We start from the raw sequence: 20628 nt of genomic DNA, 5'->3' as shown, positions 1-20628 counted from the left end.
GTACTCCACAGCGGGAGAGGCCACCACGATGAGAAGCCTACGCACCACAACAAAGAGTAGCCCCCACTCACCGCAATTGGAGAAGGCCCGTGCACAGCAGTGAGGACCCAACGCAGCCAAGGATAAATGAATAAAATAAATAAATTTATTAAAAAAAAACCAAAAACAATAACCTAATCTTAACCTTAATAAGCAAACTAAAACCAAAGCAAAAAGAAAGAAAGGAACAATAGATATTGGGGTGAAAATTTATGAAATAGAGAATAAAATACAATAGAGAACATCAACAACAACAACAACAACAACAAAAGAGTAAGGGCTACAGAGTATAAACAAAAGGCTGGTGGGCCAGGCATTTAGTTATGTTGTAATATAAAAATATTTTATAAAAATTCAGTCACCACTGAAGCTTATAAATTTTATATATAATTTTGATGTATCTAGAGTGGACAAAAACTTATAAAGTTAAGATGATCTTATCAGTAAAAAAGATATTCTAAACCAGCTTAGCCAAAAGAAGCATTTTGATTGCCTAGTTTAACTTTGTAAAGGAGAAGTAAATCTTATAGCTGGTCTCTGTAAACCTCACAGCTGGAACGTTCTAATAGCACCTTGCAGTTTCCAGTGATCAAAGTAAGTTACTTTATATACTAAACTAAGAATTTCATAATAGAAATAATGTAACACCAGGGGGTGCAGTTATCATGAAATAATTACACTCCTGGGAGATTACAGGCACAAGGCTGTACCCCAGGGGTGTGATTATCCCATGATAACCGTATCCACTGAAATTGCCTTATTGCAAAAATAATCTCTATTCACTGGTGAGACATTATTCAATAGGTGATTTTTTTTTAATGAAAAGTTTTTAGCTTGAATCAGCAAGTGGATTAGGAAATTGGCCAGTTTATTTTTCATTGCATTCAAATTTGGAATATAACATCATTATTTGCTTTCCTATTTGATACAGTAGAGTATTTTTGATTTGGTTTTGAGAAACCTTTAGGAGTTTCTAATAATGTTAGTTAAGTGGTATTGCTAAATTCAGGTCAAACTTTAAAAGGTGTTAAGTGAGCAAAACCATTTTAAATAATTTATTTCTATGTATAATTCCTCTAATATTCCTTTAAAAACTATAAATGTATAACCACTGTTAATATTTTAGTGTATCTCCTTCCAGGCATTTTTATTTTTCTAAAAGTATCTCTCTATATGTCTACCTAAAGATATAAAGAGAAACATGAATGGAATCCATGTAATTACCTTGTTTTATAATGTTTTTTTATTTGACCAAATGTTGTAAACAACATCCATTCATTAAGAAATCTTCCTATCATTTTTAATGGTTGCATAGTATAGTAATTCCCCTGTGGCAATATCCCATAATTATTTACTTACATCCTTTTGTTAGATATTTAGGTTCTCTACCTGTCTTACTATTATACACAATGCTTTATGACAAAAATCTTGGGACGTATCAATGATTATTTCTGTAGGATAAATTTATGACTGTGTAATATTAGTAAAACATAATTTAAACAAACAAACAAGGTCCTGTTTCCCAAATCTTCCGTTGTTCTTACATACAGCTGAAGCTGATGGTTCTCAACGCTGACAGTACATCAGAAATAGCTCAGTAACTTTCATCATCTTATGTGGTATCACAGATGGTGAAAGTTACTGATCTATTTTTACCATAATCTTATCATAGAGTTCAGTGCTTTGAGGTATTCTTAGAAAAGTAAGACACAGGATTTAAGAAACTTAAAATACTGCTTCTTAATTTTTTTTTTTACTTGATATATCCTGGTATACCCTCATGTGTCAACATAGATCAATAGCTTGATTCATATATCTATATCTAATGGCTATATGGTATTCCATTTTGGCTATATTGGTATTCCAATTAATTCCGTAATTAATTTATTTTAAAAATTAAAAAAAAATTTTTGGCCACGCTGCGCATCATGCAGAATCTTAGTTCCCCAACCAGGGATTAAACCTATGCCCCCTGCAGTGGAAGCATGGAGTCTTAACCACTGGACCGCCAAGGAAGTCCCCATAATTAATTTTTAAAAAATACACCAATAAGGCTTCCCTGGTGGCGCAGTGGTTAAGAATCCGCCTGCCAATGCAGGGGGCACAGGTTCAGTCCCTGGTCCAGGAAGATCCCACATGCCATAGAGCAACTAAGCCCATGTGCCACAACTACTGAGCCTGTGCTCTAGAGCCCGCAAGCCACAACTACTGAAGCCCGCACACCTAGAGCCCATGCTCTGCAACAAGAGAAGCCACTGCAATGAGAAGCCCGCACACTGCAACAAAGAGTAGCCCCTGCTTGCCGCAACTAGAGAAAGCCCATGTGCAGCAACGAAGACCCAATGCAGCCAAAAATAAATAAATAAAATAAACTTATATATGTAAAAAAATACATCAATAAAGTGTATGTGCCCGGTGCTATTCTAAGCACTACACGTGTATTAACTCATTTAGTTTTCTTAACAACCTTATGAGGTAGGTACTAGTATAATACCTATTTTACAGACACTGCAAACTGAGGCACAGAGCAGTTAAGCAGCTTGCTTAAAGTCACATGGCTACTAAGCAGAGAGCAGGGGTTCCAAATCAGGCATCTATGTACCTCCACACCTCCACAGTCTGAACTTACGGTTCCTTCTGTGTGGAAGGTTGTTCCTTCTGCCTGAGATACCAAATGCTCTTCTCCCAGATCCTGCATGGTTGCATTTTTCTGTCATCTAGGTCTCAGCCTAACATCACTTCCTCAGAGGGGCCTTTCCTGACCACCTCATCTAGTTATTCCCCATTTAGCTCTTATCACAGTATCCAATGTAATTTTAACCACAGAATTTATAAATACCTAGTACTTTCTTATTAGTTTATTTTGTGTCATTCCCAATAGAATGAAAGTAAGAACCTCTTCTGTCTTGCTACTGTGTTCTGAGAGCCTAGAAAAATAGCTGGCGCAGAGTAAGCACTCCATACGTGGTTGTTGAATAAATGAGTGAGTTTATTTTACCAACACCTTACTGACAGACGTTTAGGGTTATTTCTAATCTTTACTACTATTAACCTTTGAGCATCTACCCTATCACTTTCTTACTATAAATTCCTGGACATTGAATTTCCAGTAAAACGATATGCATGTTCTTAAGACTTTTGATACATATCATCAAATAACTCTTGAGAAAGGCTGCTCCAATTTATCAGTAGTGGATTAAAATGTTCATTTCATCATACTTGCTTCAACACTGGATGTGTTTTTCTTTTAAACCTTTAGCACTCGTTCTTTTTGTTGCTGTTAGTAGACTTTCTAATACAGATTCATGAGAAAGCAGGTCTGTTAGTTACTAAATAAAGGGCTATCCTAGTCTACAGTCTACATCCTAGTCTCCTAGTATCCTGGAGTCTATCCTACTCATTCTCTCCAAGCAGAATCAAAGTAAGACAAGGCTGAGGAACAAAGACAGCAACTGCCACTGCCTGCCCCTAGCCAACACAGGGGTCAGGTAGCTGGAAGAGCACCACAAGGATGGCGAAAGAATGAAGAAAGATGCAACCCCTTCCAGCAAACAGAATATACCTTTCAAACACAACAACAGATCCCTGTGACTACCAAAATAAGTGGTCAGAGATATTTACGCCAATGGGTTCTTCATCCTACTTCGCCCTCATTTTCTTTGGGGCTTTATTTCTTTGGGAGCTTCTCTCCCGTCTTTCATCAGTTGAGTGAGGGCAGGGGAGAGGGAGCATAGTATGTGGGTTTTAAGAGTACCTGCACTTTGGCATCAACGGGATGTTCTTTTGTCAGAGATTGCCAGACCAAGGTCTGTATGGCTATTTTCTCACTACTGAGCAGTTTTCCCTTTACTTAAGATGTGGTGTTTTTTTTTTTTGCGGTAGGCGGGCCTCTCACTGTTGTGGCCTCTCCCCTTGCAGAGCACAGGCTCCGGATGCGCAGGCTCAGCAGCCATGGCTCACGGGCCTAGCCGCTCTGCGGCATGTGGGATCTTCCCAGACCGGGGCACGAACCCGTGTCCCCTGCATCGGCAGGCGGACTCTCAACCACTGCGCCACCAGGGAAGCCCAAGATGTGGTTTTTTAAACTTGTTTAAAGAGCAATAAGGATTTTTTAAAAATCAGTTGCAATATTCTGTCTGTACTTCCTCTAGCCATCCTGACATTCGTAACACCATTAATGAGACAGTGTCAAACCTGATAATGGATCAAATTTCTAAACTCCTAATATGAGAACTGGCATCTTGAATCCTATAGCCTGCATCTGGCTTGCTGGAAGAAAGCCCAATGTCTAGCTGTAGAAGAGGGCTGAAAGTCGTATGCTGATTGAGGGTGAACCCTGGGCTCAGAAGTGGCAGTGGAAGCCTCAGGGAGCCTAAAGAGGTGCATCACAGGCCTAGATTAGCTGAGAGGTTGGGGCTTCACGCCCAGAACATTTGCTTCAATATAGCAGCTCTGCCTTTATATGTTCTATACGCTGGGATTACGTGTAGGATTTATTTTTAAAAATTTTGAAAAGGTTCTATAGCTGTTTAAAAAATTCTGAAAATCTCGAGTTATATTATCATCCTTATTTTAAAATGAACTGAAACTCATAAAGGTGAAATGACTTAAGGTTACAGGGTTAAGCAGGTTATTGCTATTATGATTCACTATGAGTTACTGTTGGATTAGCGTGGCTGTCTCAACAACATACTAACAAGGCACCGATAAATTTAAGTTAAAACTTCTCAGTTTTAGTATCTTTTGATAAAAAGAACCCAAATGATCCAAACCAAATTAGACCAATTTTTCTTTTTTTTTTTTTTTTTTTTTTTTTTTTTTGCGGTATGCGGGCCTCTCACTGTTGTGGCCTCTCCCGTTGCGGAGCACAGGCTCCGGACGCGCAGGCTCAGCGGCCATGGCTCACGGGCCTGGCCGCTCCGCGGCATGTGGGATCTTCCCGGACCGGGGCACGAACCCGCGTCTCCTGCATCGGCAGGCGGACTCTCAACCACTGCACCACCAGGGAAGCCCCCAATTTTTCTTAAGTAGACAATAACATGCAGGAAGGTAAATAACTTTCAAGTAAAAATTAATTTTAATATATCTAACATCTTTAAAAACTCAATTTTGATTTTATCTCGGAAACAAAAAGTGCAATTGTTGAGGCTTTTGTCCAGCCCAGTTCTACAACTCAGAAGGACATGAATATGAGAAATAGCCATTTCTTCCTTCTATTTTTAGGTTACCAACCTGATAAACTATGTTTAATACATCTGTTACTTTTAAAATCAATTTCACAGGGCCCTTGGCTAAAAAAATTAAATTCTAATATACAGCATTTCAAATTCAAAATATATGATCAGAGTTTCCTGTTGACCATCATATTTTGGGTATGTAACCTAACCCCCAAAAACCAAACCAAACCAAATCAAACCAATACCCAGAGAGACAAAAAAAAAAAGTTATTTTAGCTTCCCTTGTTTGCCCTCTTATAAATTCTAAAACAAATAAATTATGTCCAGTGCCTACCTGAGCCATCAGTGGGAACTGAACTTGCATTAATTCCAGAAAGACCAAACAAAGGACATTCTCGATCTGTATTGACATGACCCCACTTGTGACATTTAATGCACCTCACATTTCGAACCTGAGAAATAGTAAACGTTAATTATTTTGGTTACTAAAATACTAATAATCTAACCAATGTTCAACTCCCCACTCCTTAGCAGAGTTTAAGTTAAATTAGTCTTGTTTTTAAAAGATCTCCAGGGAAAGAGACTCTACAACTATATTTGGTAATGTAATTCAAACACTAAAATCTTTTATCATAAATTATGCCTAAAAGCCAAGCTGAATCCTGTTTCTTTTTTCTAAAAATATTTATTTATTTATTTATTTGGCTGCATCATGTCTTAGTTGCAGCACATGGGATCTCCCTTGCGGCAGGCAGGATCTTTCATTGCAGTGCGCAGGCCCTTCTTTGCAGCATGTGGGCTTCTCTCCAGTTGTGGTGCACGGGCTCAGTAGTTGTGGCGTGTGGGCTCTCTAGTTGTGGCACGCGGGCTCTAGAGTGCACGGGCTTACTTGCCCTGCAGCATGTGGGATCTTAGTTCCCCAACCAGGGATCGAACCCGTGTCCCCTGCATTGGAAGGTGGATTCTTTTTTTTTTTTTTAACATCTTTACTGGAGTATAATTGCTTTACAATGTTGTGTTAGTTTCTGCTGTATAACAAAGTCAACCAGCTATATGTATACATATATCCCCATATCCCCTCCCTCTTGCGTCTCCCTCCCACCCTCCCTATCCCACCCCTCTAGGTGGTCACAAAGCACCGAGCTGACATCCCTGTGCTATGTAGCTGCTTCCCACTAGCTATCTGTTTTACATTTGGTAGTGTAGATATGTCAATGCCACTCTCTCACTTCGTCCCAGTTTACCCTTCCTCCTCCCCATGTCCTCAAGTCAATTCTCTACGCCTGTGTCTTTACTCCTGTCCTGCCCCAGATTCACCAGAACCATTTTTTTTTTAGATTCCATATATATGTGTTAGCATACGGTATTTGTTTTTCTCTTTCTGCCTTACTTCACTCTGTATGACAAACTCTAGGTCCATCCACCTCACTACAAATAACTCAATTTCGTTTCTTTTTATGGCTGAGTAATATTCCATTGTATACATGTGCCACATCTTCTTTATCCATTCATCTGTCAATGGACACTTAGGTTGCTTCCATGTCCTGGCTATTGTAAATAGTGCTGCAATGAACATTGTGGTACATGACTCTTCTTGAATTATGGTTTTTACAGGGTATAGGCCCAGTAGTGGGATTGCTGGGTCATATGGTAGTTCTATTTTTAGTCTTTTAAGGAACCTCCACACTGTTCTTCACAGTGGCTGTTATCAATTTACATTCCCACCAACAGTGCAAAGGGTTCCCTTTTCTCCACACCCTCTCCAGCATTTGTTGTTTGTAGATTTTCTGATGATGCCCATTCTAACTGGTGTGAGGTGATACCTCATTGTAGTTTTGATTTGCATTTCTCCAATAATTAGTGATGTTGAGCAGCTTTTCATGGGCTTTTTGGCCATCTGTATGTCTTCTTTGGAGAAATGTCTATTTAGGTCTTCTGCCCATTTTTGGATTGGGTTGTTGGTTTTTTTGATATTGAGCTGCATGAGCTGCTTGGATATTTTGGAGATTAATCCTTTGTCAGTTGCTTTGTTTGCAAATATTTCCTCCCATTCTGAGGGTTGTCTTTTTGTCTTGTTTACGGTTTCCTTTGCTGTGCAAAAGCTTGTTTCATTAGGTCCAATTTGTTTGTTTTTATTTCTATTTCTCTAGGAGGTGGGTCAAAAAGGATCCTGCTGTGATTTATGTCATAGAGTGTTTTCCTTATGTTTTCCTCTACGAGTTTTATAGTGTCTAGCCTTACATTTAGGTCTTTAATCCATTTTGAGCTTATTTTTGTGTATGGTGTTAAGAAGTGTTGGTTTTTTTTTTCTTTTTAAAACTACTTTATTGGAGTATAATTGCTTTACAATGGTGTGTTACTTTCTGCTTTATAACAAAGTGAATCAGTTATACATATACATATGTCCCCATCTCTTCCCTCTTGCGTCTCCCTCCCTCCCACCCTCCCTATCTCACCCCTCTAGGTGATCACAAAGCACCGAGCTGATCTCCCTATGCTATGTGGCTGCTTCCCACTAGCTATCTATTTTACGTTTGGTAGTGTATATATGTCCATGCCACTCTCTCACTTTGTCCCAGCTTACCCTTCCCCCTCCCCGTATCCTCAAGTCCATTCTCTAGTAGGTCTGCATCTTTATTCCCGTCTTACCCCTAGGTTCTTCGTGACATATTGTTTTTTAGATTCCATATATATGTGTTAGCATATGGTATTTGTTTTTCTCTTTCTGACTTACTTCACTCTGTATGACTCTAGGTCCATCCACCTCACTACAAATAACTCAATTTCGTTTCTTTTTATGGCTGAGTAATATTCCATTGTGTTTAAGTGCCACATCTTCTTTATCCATTCATCTGTTGATGGACACTTAGGTTGCTTCCATGTCCTGGCTATTGTAAATAGAGCTGCAATGAACATTTTGGTACATGACTCTTTTTGAATTATGGTTTTCTCAGGGTATATGCCCAGTAGTGGGATTGCTGGGTCATATGGTAGTTCTATTTGTAGTTTCTGAAACAACTTCCATACTGCTCTCCATAGTGGCTGTATCAATTTACATTCCCACCAACAGTGCATGAGGGTTCCCTTTTCTCCACACCCTCTCCAGCATTTATTGTTTGTAGATTTTTTGATGATGGCCATTCTGACCGGTGTGAGGTGATAATTCATTGTGGTTTTGATTTGCATTTCTCTAATGATTAATGATGTTGAGCATTCTTTCATGTGTTTGATGGAAATCTGTATATCTTCTTTGGAGAAATGTCTGTTTAGGTCTTCTGCCCATTTTTGGATTGGGTTGTTTGTTTTTCTGATATTGAGCTGCATGACCTGCTTGTAAATTTTGGAGATTAATCCATTGTCAGTTGCTTCATTTGGAAATATTTTCTCCCATTCTGAGGGTTGTCTTTTTGTCTTGTTTATGGTTTCCTTTGCTGTGCAAAAACTTTTAAGTTTCATTAGGTCCCATTTGTTTATTTTTGTGTTTATTTCCATTTCTCTTGGAGGTGGGTCAAAAAGGATCTTGCTGTGATTTATGTCATAGTGTTCTGCCTATGTTTTCCTCTAAGAGTTTTATAGTGTCTAGCCTTACATTTAGGTCTTTAATCCATTTCGAGCATATTTTTGTGTATGGTGTTAGGAAGTGCTCTAATTTCATTCTTTTACATGGAGCAGTCCAGTTTTCACAGCACCACTTATTGAAGAGGCTGTCTTTTCCCCACTGTATGTTCTTGTCTCCTTTACCAAAGATAAGGTGACCACAGGTGCGTGGGTTTATATCTGGGCTTTCTATCCTGCTCCGTTGATCTATATTTCTGTTTTTGTGCCAGTACCATACTGTCTTGATTACTGTAGCTTTGTAGTATAGTCTGAAGTCAGGAAGCCTGATTCCTCCAGCTCCATTTTTCTTTCTCAAGATTGCTTTGGCTATTTGGGGTCTTTGTGTTTCCATACAAATTGTGAAATTTTTTGTTCTAGTTCTGTGAAAAACACCATTGGTAGTTTGATAGGGATTGCACTGAATCTGTAGATTGCTTTGGGTAGTATACTCATTTTCACAATGTTGATTCTTTCAATCCAAGAACATAGCATATCTCTCCATCTGTTTGTATCATCTTTAATTTCTTTCATCAATCTCTTATAGTCTTTTGCATAAAGGTCTTTTGTCTCCTTAGGTAGGTTTATTCCTAGGTATTTTATTCTTTTTATTGCAATGGTAAATGGGAGTTTTCCTTAATTTCTCTTTCAGATTTTTCATCATTAGCGTATAGGAATGCAAGAGATTTCTGTGCATTAATTTTGTAGCCTGCTACTTTACCAAATTCATTGATTAGCTCTAGTAGTTTTCTGGTAGCATCTTTAGGATACTCTATGTATAGTATCATGTCATCTGCAAACAGTGACAGTTTTACTTCTTCTTTTCCGATTTGGATTCCTTTTATTTATTTTTCTTCCCTGATTTCTGTGGCTAAAACTTCCAAAGCTATGTTGAATAACAGTGGTGAGAGTGGGCAACCTTGTCTTGTTCCTGATCTTAGTGTAAACGGTTTCAGTTTTTCACCATTGAGAACATTGTGGGTTCCTGGCTGTGGGTTTGTCATATATGGCCTTTATTATGTTGAGGTAGGTTCCCTCTATGCCTACTTTGTAGAGAGTTTTTATCATAAATCGGTGTTGAATTTTGTCGAAAGCTTTTCTGAATCTATTGAGATTATCATATAGTTTTTATCCTTCAATTTGTTAATATGGTGTATCACACTGATTGATTTGTGTGTACTGAAGAATCCTTGCATGGAAGGAGGATTCTTAACCGCTGGACCACCAGGGAAGTCCCTCCTATTTCTTTTTGTGTGTTACTTTGTGGCAATAAAACAATGTCATCCAAAAAGATATGGTAAAATACCAAAAAAGAATGATGTCATGGCTTAATGTTAAATCCTCTCATTTAAAAAAATTAACCTTTGAGGTTTCAATTTCCTAAACCAGGGGCTGGCATACTTTTTCTGTAAAGGGCCAGATAGCAAATATTATAGGGTTTATGGGCCAAAGGTCTCTGTTGCAACTACTCAACTCTGCCAATATAACAGTAATATGTAAATGAATAAGTAAGGCAGTGTTCAAAAAAATGTTATTTATAACAAGGACCTGGCCCTCTGATGATAGTTTTTTCTGGTTCCACACAGTTTTATATATTTTTTTGACCTTGAGCTAATTCTCCAAATTCCTTGAAAACCACAGAGACCATTATCATTATAACCCTCACTACAAAACTTTGAATCCTATCTTTTATCAGTTTAGTACATATAATATTTTCTCTCCTAGTCCTTCTATTATCTGATACAAATAGAAACCACAGAGCCCCTTTTCAGCTTAAATACCTTTTGGACAACAGTATAAAGAAGTGTTTATAAAAAAAACTTATTCTTACAGTATAAATATGTGTCACTTGCCTGAATACCAAAGGGCTGATCTCTGATGTTCATGTCATCTTTGGCATATCTATTAAGGAGAGAAAATGTACAAACTCAATATTAAGAATAATTTAATAATTAAACTAAAAATAGTTTTATAGTTGAGTAAATTATGAAATGTACAACTTCAGTAAATAAATAGAACCATAAAATCTATTTAGTATTTCCAAACACCACTTCATTATTAAGTATCCAGTCTGATGATCTGTGATTTTAAAAAATGAAAAAAATAAAAATAGAACTAAAGACTATAATCAAGCAAATGAGTTGCATAAGACAAATCATTAAAAATAACTTTTCACATTAGTTGCTTTCTCTAATGAATAAAAAGGCAACATAAGATGGGATATTATCTAAATTTAATGATACACATTTTATCTTAAAAGAAAACCAGCTCTTACTTTTCTCGTGGGGCCCCTTTTTGCCATTCAAATTTGTATTCGGTCTCTCCTTCTGTTTCTTCTTTCTAAAAACATTCATTAAAGTCTTTCAATTTTTCCATAAAATTATAATCTGTTGCAAATAAATCCAAACATAGAAAACAGTACTTTACCTCTTTGTTTTCTTGATTGCACATCAAAAACATGGGAGGAAAAAAAGGTAGGTCAAGTTAAAAACTTCAACATAAAAGTCTGCTATCATATACGACACTATGATATCATGGTATTTAATTGTAACTTGTAAGAATGTATTAGTTTGACATTTTTTCTTTCATAAGATAAAATTCAAATCACTGAAGGATAAAAAACAGTGAATAAGAGATAGTATTTAATAAGCACATTTATTTCTAGTCTTTAAACTTTTATATTTTTCATTGACAGTGAATATTATGCTTTGTATTTACAAGTATACTCAGTAAGAAGGACTAAATACACAAATTATAAAAGAATAAATGTACTTCTGGTGATGTTGAGATTATTTTCCTCCCCAAAGGACAAGTCATGAAATTATTACTAGATTAGACAAATATTTTTAGTATTTATTCTACTGTTTTTTTGTTTTGTTTTGTTTTGTTTGTGGTACGCAGGCCTCTCACTGTTGTGGCCTCTCCTGTTGCGAAGCACAGGCTCTGGACGCGCAGGCTCAGTGGCCATGGCTCACGGGTCTAGCTGCTCCACGGCATGTGGGATCTTCCCAGACCAGGGCACGCACCCATGTCCCCTGCATCGGCAGACAGACTCTCAACCACTGCGCCACCAGGGAAGCCCTCTTCTACTGTATTGATTGCAGTATTTTAAAAAATTATTTTGCAAAAATAATAGCAATTTTAAAAGATGAAGAGCAACTTCTAAACAATGTCTGTCATAATAATTCGCAATCTTTAGTTGCAAACACATCAAAGACTTAAAAAAAGGAAATGACCGAGTACCTTTTTTAGCCCCTGGTGGAGCCTCATACATGAAATTAAGGCCATTCTTTACACGTTCATCTCCCATAAGCAATCTAAATAAAACAAGACATAAAGTTAGCAATTTTTGGTAGGAGGAAAAAATTACAGAAAAACTGTCCCTCCATACCCCTAAATCCTAAGGGAATTAGGATTAAATATTTTTATTAGAGATAAAGTTCCAGAAGTTTACTCCACTGATTAGATGACATCTGAAATATCTGACTGGAAATTCCAACAGTGCTGCCTCTTTAGTAACTAGTTGTAAATTCTGAGACTTTCTCGTTACCTGAGAGATCCCGGCACTCCCAACTGAAATGAGGGAAAAAATGCCATGCTTCCCCTCACATGCTTTTCTTAAACTTTGAAATGCTGTGGAAATAGGAACAATTTGAAATCCTATACGCCAACACAAATTTGCAATTAAGTTAAATAGTGCCAACACTTTTCCTTAATTGTGAGGAATCAAACAGTTCTAGAAAAATAAGTCTCTCTGGAATTTCTTTAGGAAGGCAAATCCAATTAATTCTTAAAAGAGTCACAGGCAATAAGAGAATCAAATTCTTTAGCGAGGCCAATGAAGAGAGAATAGTTTAAAGATAATCTACAACAGGTTAATTACTATGATGGACTGCTGCATCTTAAAAATCCTTTTCTTTCTTTTTTTAAATAAATTTATTTTGTTTATTTATTTTGGCTGCATTGGGTCTTCACTGCTGCGTGCGGGCTTTCTCCAGTTGCAGTGAGTGGGAGCTACTCTTCGTTGCAGTGCACGGGCTTCTCACTGCTGTGGCTTCTCTTGTTGCGGAGCACGGGCTCTAGGGGCACGGGCTTCAACAGTTGTGGTCGCCGGCTCTAGAGTGCAGGCTCAGTATTTGCGGTGCACGGGCTTAGTTGCTCTGCGGCATGTGGGACCTTCCCAGACCAGGGCTCGAAACCGTGTCCCATGCATTGGCAGGCGGATTCTTAACCACTGCACCACCAGGGAAGCCCCTCATTTTCTTTTTTATCATTTCCGTTTTATCACCAAAAGTTCCCTGTTTGGGTTCTGTTTAGAGAGATATGCTGTGCTTTTTAGAAAAAAAGCTCTGCTACAAATTGAATCAATGGTCAAGTTAAAGTTTTAATTCATAAGATCCAAGTAAAGTACTGATTATAAAGAAGAAGGCTAAAGAGTGAACAGAATTTCCTCTTATTTGGAAAAGGCTATCACAAAGGACCTCCTACATGATTATAGTTCCTCACTTCTTATTCCCACTGGTGTTTACAAAGAATTGTAAAAGAAGAAGAGGGCAAAAGGATGACAGGATCTACCTCTATACAGTGGGATATTATTCAGCAATAAAAGGGAATGAACTACTGACACATGCTACAACATGGATGAACTTCAAAAACAATGAAAAAAATGTTTTTTAAAATACATTTAAAATTTTTTAATTTTTAAATTTTCAATAATTATATTAAATGAAAGAAGCCAATCGCAAAAGACCACATATTGTATGATCCCATTTATATGACATTTCCAGAATAGGTGAATCTATAGAGACAAATAAATTAGTGGTTGCTTAGAGCTGAGAGGTATTAGGGGGCACAGGGTGTGGGAATGCGGAGTGACTGCTAATGGGTACAATATTTCTTTTTCGGATGATGAAAATGTTCTGAAATGAGTTATGGTGATGGCTCCAAACTCTATAAATACACTTAAAACCAACATATACTTTAAAGTGTATAAACTGTATCTTATATTAAATTAACACCATTTAAAAAATTAAAATGGACCACATGAAAAGCTCAACATCACTAGTTATTAGGGAAATGTAAATTAAAACCATGAGATATCATGTTGTACTCATTAGGATGCCTATTATCAAAAAAAAAAGAAGGAAAATAACAAATGTTGGTAAGGATGTGGAAAAACTGCATTGCTGGTGGGAATGTAAAATGGCACAGCCCCTATGGAAAACTGTTCGGTGGTTCTTCAACAGCCAAACACAGAATTACCAGATGATCCAGCAATTCTACTCTTAGGTAATACCCAAAGGAACTGAAAATAGGGAGCTGAACAATATGTGTATGCCAATGTTTATAGCAACATTATTCAAAACAGCCAAATGGTAGAAGCAATTCAAGTGTCCACTGATGGATGAATGGGTAGACCAACTGTGGTATACACATACAATGGAATGTTATTTGGCCATAAAAAGGAATAAGCTGTGATACATGCTACAATATGGATGAATCTTGAACATGTTATACTAAGTGAAGTACGCCAGACACAAAAGGACAAATATTGTGTAATTCCACTTATATGGTATACCTAGAATAGGCAAATTCATAGAGACAGAAAGAAGAATAGTGTTTACCAGGGGCTGAAGGGAGGGGGAATGGAGTTATTGTTTAATGGGTATAGAGTTTCTATTTGGGGTAATGAAAAAAATTTTGGAAATAGACAGTGGTAATGGTACCAACACTGTGAATGTAATTAACGCCACTGAACTGCACACTTAAAAATGGCAGATTTTGTTTTATATATTCCCACCCCTGAAAAAGCATTTCACTTATACTGAAACAAAAATAACAAAATCAAAACTGGAATATCAGTTTCATTTTGTGCAAAACTCAACAGGTATACAAAATAAAAGGAAAAACTATGATATTGGCATTTCTGTTTTAACTTCAACTAAAAACCTGTACAGATTCTTTTTTTTTTTTGCTGTTGACTCTAAGCAGAGTGAAATGTACAAATTTTTGGACATCCTTTTATTTATCCAGTCAGAAAATAAATGTGATTGTCATCTTTAAAAAAAAGTATGTAGGGATCAATATCCACAAACATTAAGAAACATCTAGGACAGTTAAAAACTTAAAAGGGAAAAAAATAGAGTACTAAGGAACAGAATTGGCTATCAAGGACAAAACTTTTGAATGGGAAAAAAGAAAAATGTAGCAAATCACTCCAAATACTCATAAATTTGCTTTTATATACTCATAAATTCAAACAAACAAACCTAGAAGCAATGAACACACCTAGTGTCTAGATCCTGGTATGTAAATATCTTTCTCCAATAAAAGGAACCAATAAAACTGCTCCAATGTTGGAGCAGGGAAAAATAAAAGACAAATTTTTGATGATCTTGTAGTGCCAAGAAGAATTTTTTTTTTTTTAAAGGGATGGGGCATGTTAAATGAACATAGGAGTCAAGCTGACAGAGCAGGCAAAGGCCAAAACTGGAACAATTTGAGCAAAAAATAAGAGTACTAGATTATAACCAATTAAATAAATATCTGAGTCCATGCTGATAGGAATAAATGATTAAATAAATAAGTGAGGGAAAGGGAGAAATCCTCTTTCCAGAAGAATTCAAATTAAATAATGTAGAGGGACTGAAATAGAAAATCACTATTAGAATACTACAGTAATAACTGATGCAGGCAAGATCTATCAATGAATACTGACATCAGTGGGCAAAGTTCAGAATATTTGCATAGCTTCAAATATTTCCACCTCCACTATCTCTTCATTGGTGTAACTCAACTATATTGGCTGTTTCCTGAACATCCTCTCCACCTTCCCACCGTGATCATCCTTAATAAGCTTTTACTATATGTAAATCACAACGGTAGTGCTATTGACATTTTGGACTTGATCATTCTTTGAGTGCACTGTAGGCTGTTTTACAGCATCCCTAGAATCTACCCACTAGGTGCTGTTATCATCCAACCCCTGAGTTGTGACAATCAAAAAATGTGTCCAGGGACTTCCCTGGAGGTCCAGTAATTAAGAATCCACCTTCCAAAGCAGGGGACACAGGTTCTATCCCTGGTCAGGGAACTAAGATCCCACATGCCACAGGGCAACTAAGCCTGTGTGCTCTAAAGCCTGTGCGCCACAACTAGAGAGCTGGCAAGCTGCAACTACCGAGCCTGCATGCTCTAGAGCCCACACGCCGGAACGAAAGATCCCACATGCTACAGTGAAGATCCCGCATGCCGCAACTAAGACCTGATGTGGCCAAAATAAATAAATCTATATTTTTTTAATAAAAAAAAATGTGTCCAAATGTTGCCACATGTCTCCTAGGGGTAATAGTGGCCCTCAGTTGAGAACCAAAGATCTAAATCCTTACCATTCTTCACAGTTCAGCTTAAATGTCACCTCTTTTATGAAGTCTTACCTTGTTATCCCAAATGGAATTCTTTCCTTATGCTAGCATGCCACAGTTTTTATAAAGTGTGTTTTCAATCAGTTATTACCTTCAGCCTTGAACTATATGTATGTACATATCCCTTATTAGATTTCCTTGGGGGTAGAGAGAAACTATGCATCACAATTTTATAGGCCACTACAATACCATTTGTTGTCTTACATGAAGTAGGCACTCAATAAAAGTTAATCAGATTAAATAAATTAGTGAGAAAAGTACTTAATTAAACTAAGCATTTTATTTCCTTAATTTTGCTCTCGATATACTACATTTTAAAAAGAGTATTTAGTAATAGTTTAGTATTACTTCGCTTAAGTTCCATGTTTTGATGAAATATACGACTGAGTGGAAGAGAAAATATGACCTATCTAACTAAAGCACCACTATTCATTTGCTTGATTAACCAAGAGAAATCAGCTTCAGAGTTAGACCTGCAAATACAAACATAAATGACAATAGCTAAAGGGCAGGTACTGTACCGTAGTAAACCAACGAAGAACTCTAGCTCTGATCCTGCCATTAACAGAACAATGACACGCAGGTCAAGTAGAGACACTTCAATTTACTTCTTGAAGCTGTCCTGTGCGCCTTTTCATTTCAGTGCATGTTGAAGAAATATCTTTGTAAGAGGCCTCAGTAGTTCAAGTATAGATATTTATTTTTCTTCTAAGTTTTGTATAAGTTGGGACTTCCCTGTAAACTGTATGCGGAGTCACATCAATCAATATTTTATGTGAATTATGGGTAAGGTTGGAAAAAGTGCCCATCTATCAATATAAGAGTAAAGACAGTTCACAGGGAATACAATCCTATCATTGGGTCATTCAATTCAATAAAGCTAATTTAATATATGATTCAGTAAAGGATATTCTCATGCAATTGACGATTCTAAAAACACCAGCATAGTGGAATTTCTTACCTATTGTCATATGATTCTTGTTCTTTAAGATATTGTTGCATTAATTCTTCTTGTTTCTTCTTATCATATGATATTTTCTGTTCTGCCATCCATACCTAAATTAGTAAAGTACAAAACTTAAGTAGGAAGTTTACTCTCTTTTATAATAAAATATAAAATGCTATTGTATATAGTTTACAACATCATCTATTTTGGTCATAATGTCGTTATCACAAAACAACAGTTGAAAATCTGATTTGTGCTTTTATATAAGTCCTTAAATATAATCATTCAGAACAGCTAAACTTTCAGGCAAAAATGTCAAACTTGAGAACCACGCTGAGCACTTGGGGTACAACTGCTTCTTGCATTCAATCCCTCTGTTGTTGTTTCAGAGATGAGAACAACCATCTCTCTACATGGAATATGTCTAGTCCAAAAAACATATAGGGCACAACCAGTAAGGTTAAATGGTGCCCATGGATGCCAGTGGGTGTCACTGACATCCCAAGAGAGGAGAAATGGAAGACAAATAGGAGAAAAAAAGGAAAGGAGATGAAAGGTAGTTGTAGAAAAAGGGAAGAGACAAGAGAGGAATCAAAGAGATGCATCTGACGTCCTGCAGTTGCTCAAGGGCACCACCACCACAGGCTGAATGCGTCCCTATGTGAAATTCTCAGAATCGTAAAAGTGGTGAAGGTAAAAAGCCCACACAACTGATGTAAGGATATTTAATCATGTTACTTCCAGATTTAAAAGGTATCAGTGACTTCCCACCTCCTATAAAGTAAAGGACAAAATGTTTGATAACCATTCAACATAAACAGCAAGGCAAAACTTTCTCTCGCAACAAGCTAAGTTTTAAGAAGGTAAATTCAAGGAAAAATACTTACACTGATAAAATTATAATTATTAAATGTAGGTGGGGGCAGGTAAGTGTGGGGAGAAGGATGGGGGACAAGACTGACATTATTTAGATGCAAAACAGTAGTTATCAGTATTTAATAGTGCTCAGAAAGAAAGCTTCTATGGGCACCACAATCTGAGATTAATATGGAGATAAAAGCAAAAATAGAAATGAAAAGAGAACCCTTCAGGGACAGATATACCAGAAATTTCTTTTGGTATAAGTTTCTGAAAGTTTCTTCCACTGCCTTCATAACATAATATACATAACATACATGCCATAACCAACATAACATTACCAATGTAATGTTATAGTAGAAGAAAAGTCTACACTTGGGATGGGCAGTAAAAAGCACATGTTTGGAATTTTCACCGTAGCTCAAAATGCAAACAGTTGCAATAGAAAAATGCAAGGTGTCATTGCCTGGTCAAATAATATATTAAAAATAACATTCTAATGATTAACATATTACTTCTAACAATAAGTACCATTTATTTAAAGCTTTAGATTTTACAAAGTTATTTTACTAGTCTCAATTGCTCAAGAGCTTAAATACATGAATATTTATGATGAACTAGAATAAAAAGTAGTAAAACATATTCTTGCCTACATAATGCTCAGAATCTGCTAATAGAAAATCATACTAACTTTTCCGTATGTTTAAGATATTTCATAATAAAAAAGACAGGAATTGTGTAAATAAACAGTAACAATATTTGGGCCTGGGCTAAGGGCAGGGGAGAGGGGCACATGGTGACTGTGTTTTTCATAACTGATGTTTTTATATGGTTGCATTTATGCCAATAAATCCTCAGCTGGGAAAAAATAGTAACAATAAAAATTGATATTTGGAACAGAGTATGTTCAACATGAAGAAATAGAATAAGACAGTGTTCTAGGGGGCAAGGAAGAAGGCTGGTATAATGGAATGCTTTATAGCCAAGTTTTGGTTTTTAGAAGTTCTTTATTTTTTAAATGAAGTAACTATATTCACAGGTAGCCAATATTATTCCTGTTTTGTATATTCTTCCAAAGATGTTCACAAGGACATACACATAATATACATAATATAATACAAACACATGCATTTTTTGGTCATTCTTTTCACAAATGGTAACATATACAGCATATATATACAATATGCTGTACACAGAGAATATGTATAAAATAAAATTCTATACCATGAAGATCATTCCCAGATCAGTAAACAAAACACTTTCTTGTTTTCTGGGGGATGGGGTGGTGAAGAATATCCTTCTTTTGTGGGGCTACACCACCATTCATTTAACCAATCTCCTGCTGTACTGATGGGCATTAAGAAATTTCCAATATTTTACTATTACAAACTCAGCTGCAATAAATAACCCTGTTACACAAGTAGCTTCATACATGTTAAACAGGATTTTGAAGCGGATCAAAATTTTGCCAAGGGAAAAACAGAGTGAGATATTACCAGCAGAGGGAACAACTCAGACAAAGATCCAAAAGTGTAAAACAGGAATTAAGTAGCTTGATTTTACTGGAGTATAAAATCTATGGTGGGAGAATAGCAGTAAGGCATGAAGAAGGAAAAATAAACTGGAGCCTGGTTACCTGGACTTAATCCTGTAGTATTTTAATAAGGAGCTAGAAGAAATCAGAGTTGTGCTTTAAAATGACTACTCTATGGAAACACCCAAATATTCATCAAATGATGGATAAATAAAATGTGCTATATCCATATAATGGAATTATTCAGCAATAAAAAGGAATGTAATACTGATACATTCTACAACATGAACTCTGAAACATTATGCTAAGTGAAAGAAGGCAGTCACAAAAAAATCACATATTGCATGATTCCATTTATATGAAATGTCAAGAATAGGCAAATCCACAGAAACAAAAAGCAGATTAGTGGTTGACTAGGGCTGGGGAGGGGGAAGGATTAAGGACAAATGGGGAGTGACTGTTAATAGATATGGGTTTGGGGGGGTGATGAAAATCTTTTAGAACTTTTGTGGTGATGATAAAATTCATAAATATACTAAAAACTACTGAATTGTACACTTTAAATGGGTGATTGTATGGTATGTGAATTATACCTCAATAAAACTGCTAAATAAAAAAATAATTATTCCAGGGCTTCCCTGGTGGCGCAGTGGTTGAGAGTCTGCCTGACGATGTAAAGGACATGGGTTCGTGCCCCAGTCCGGGAAGATCTCACATGCCGCGGAGCAGCTAGGCCCGTGAGCCATGGCCGCTAAGCCTGCGCGTCCGGAGCCTGTGCTCCGCAACGGGAGATGCCACAATAGTGAGAGGCCCAAATACCGCAAAAAAATATATATATATATATTCTGATGGCTAGATGGGTAGAGAATGGATTTGAGAGGGGTCAAGACTGGCAGCAGAAAAACCAGTTAGGAAATATAACTGTCTAGGTGAAAGACGATGAGGGTCTAAGCTAAGATACAGGCAGTAGTGACAAGGAGGAGAGATGGATTCAACAGATATCTGAGAGGTAAGACCAACTTAGCTGACAAGATAAAGGAGTGATGGGAAAGGACG

At 36.8% G+C, this 20628-nt stretch overlaps 1 protein-coding gene across 1 annotated transcript in view; it reads right to left on the bottom strand.

Annotated features, from left to right (window-relative positions):
- CIRSR (corepressor of RBPJ and splicing regulator) overlaps positions 1–20628 on the bottom strand; it is a 40552-nt gene that overhangs the window by 18573 nt on the left and 1351 nt on the right. Inside the window, 6 exon segments of the mRNA XM_081242974.1 lie at positions 5551–5668; positions 10664–10712; positions 11086–11150; positions 11238–11248; positions 12054–12127; positions 17196–17290. Of these exon segments, the coding sequence (XP_081099100.1) occupies positions 5551–5668; positions 10664–10712; positions 11086–11150; positions 11238–11248; positions 12054–12127; positions 17196–17290 (412 nt within the window).

Source organism: Mesoplodon bidens (genome assembly GCF_964165515.1).
Source record: "Mesoplodon bidens genome assembly, chromosome: 8".
Taxonomy (NCBI): domain Eukaryota; kingdom Metazoa; phylum Chordata; class Mammalia; order Artiodactyla; family Ziphiidae; genus Mesoplodon; species Mesoplodon bidens.
Note: the sequence above shows the minus strand (reverse complement) of the source record. Positions and strands in the feature narration are given on the sequence as shown.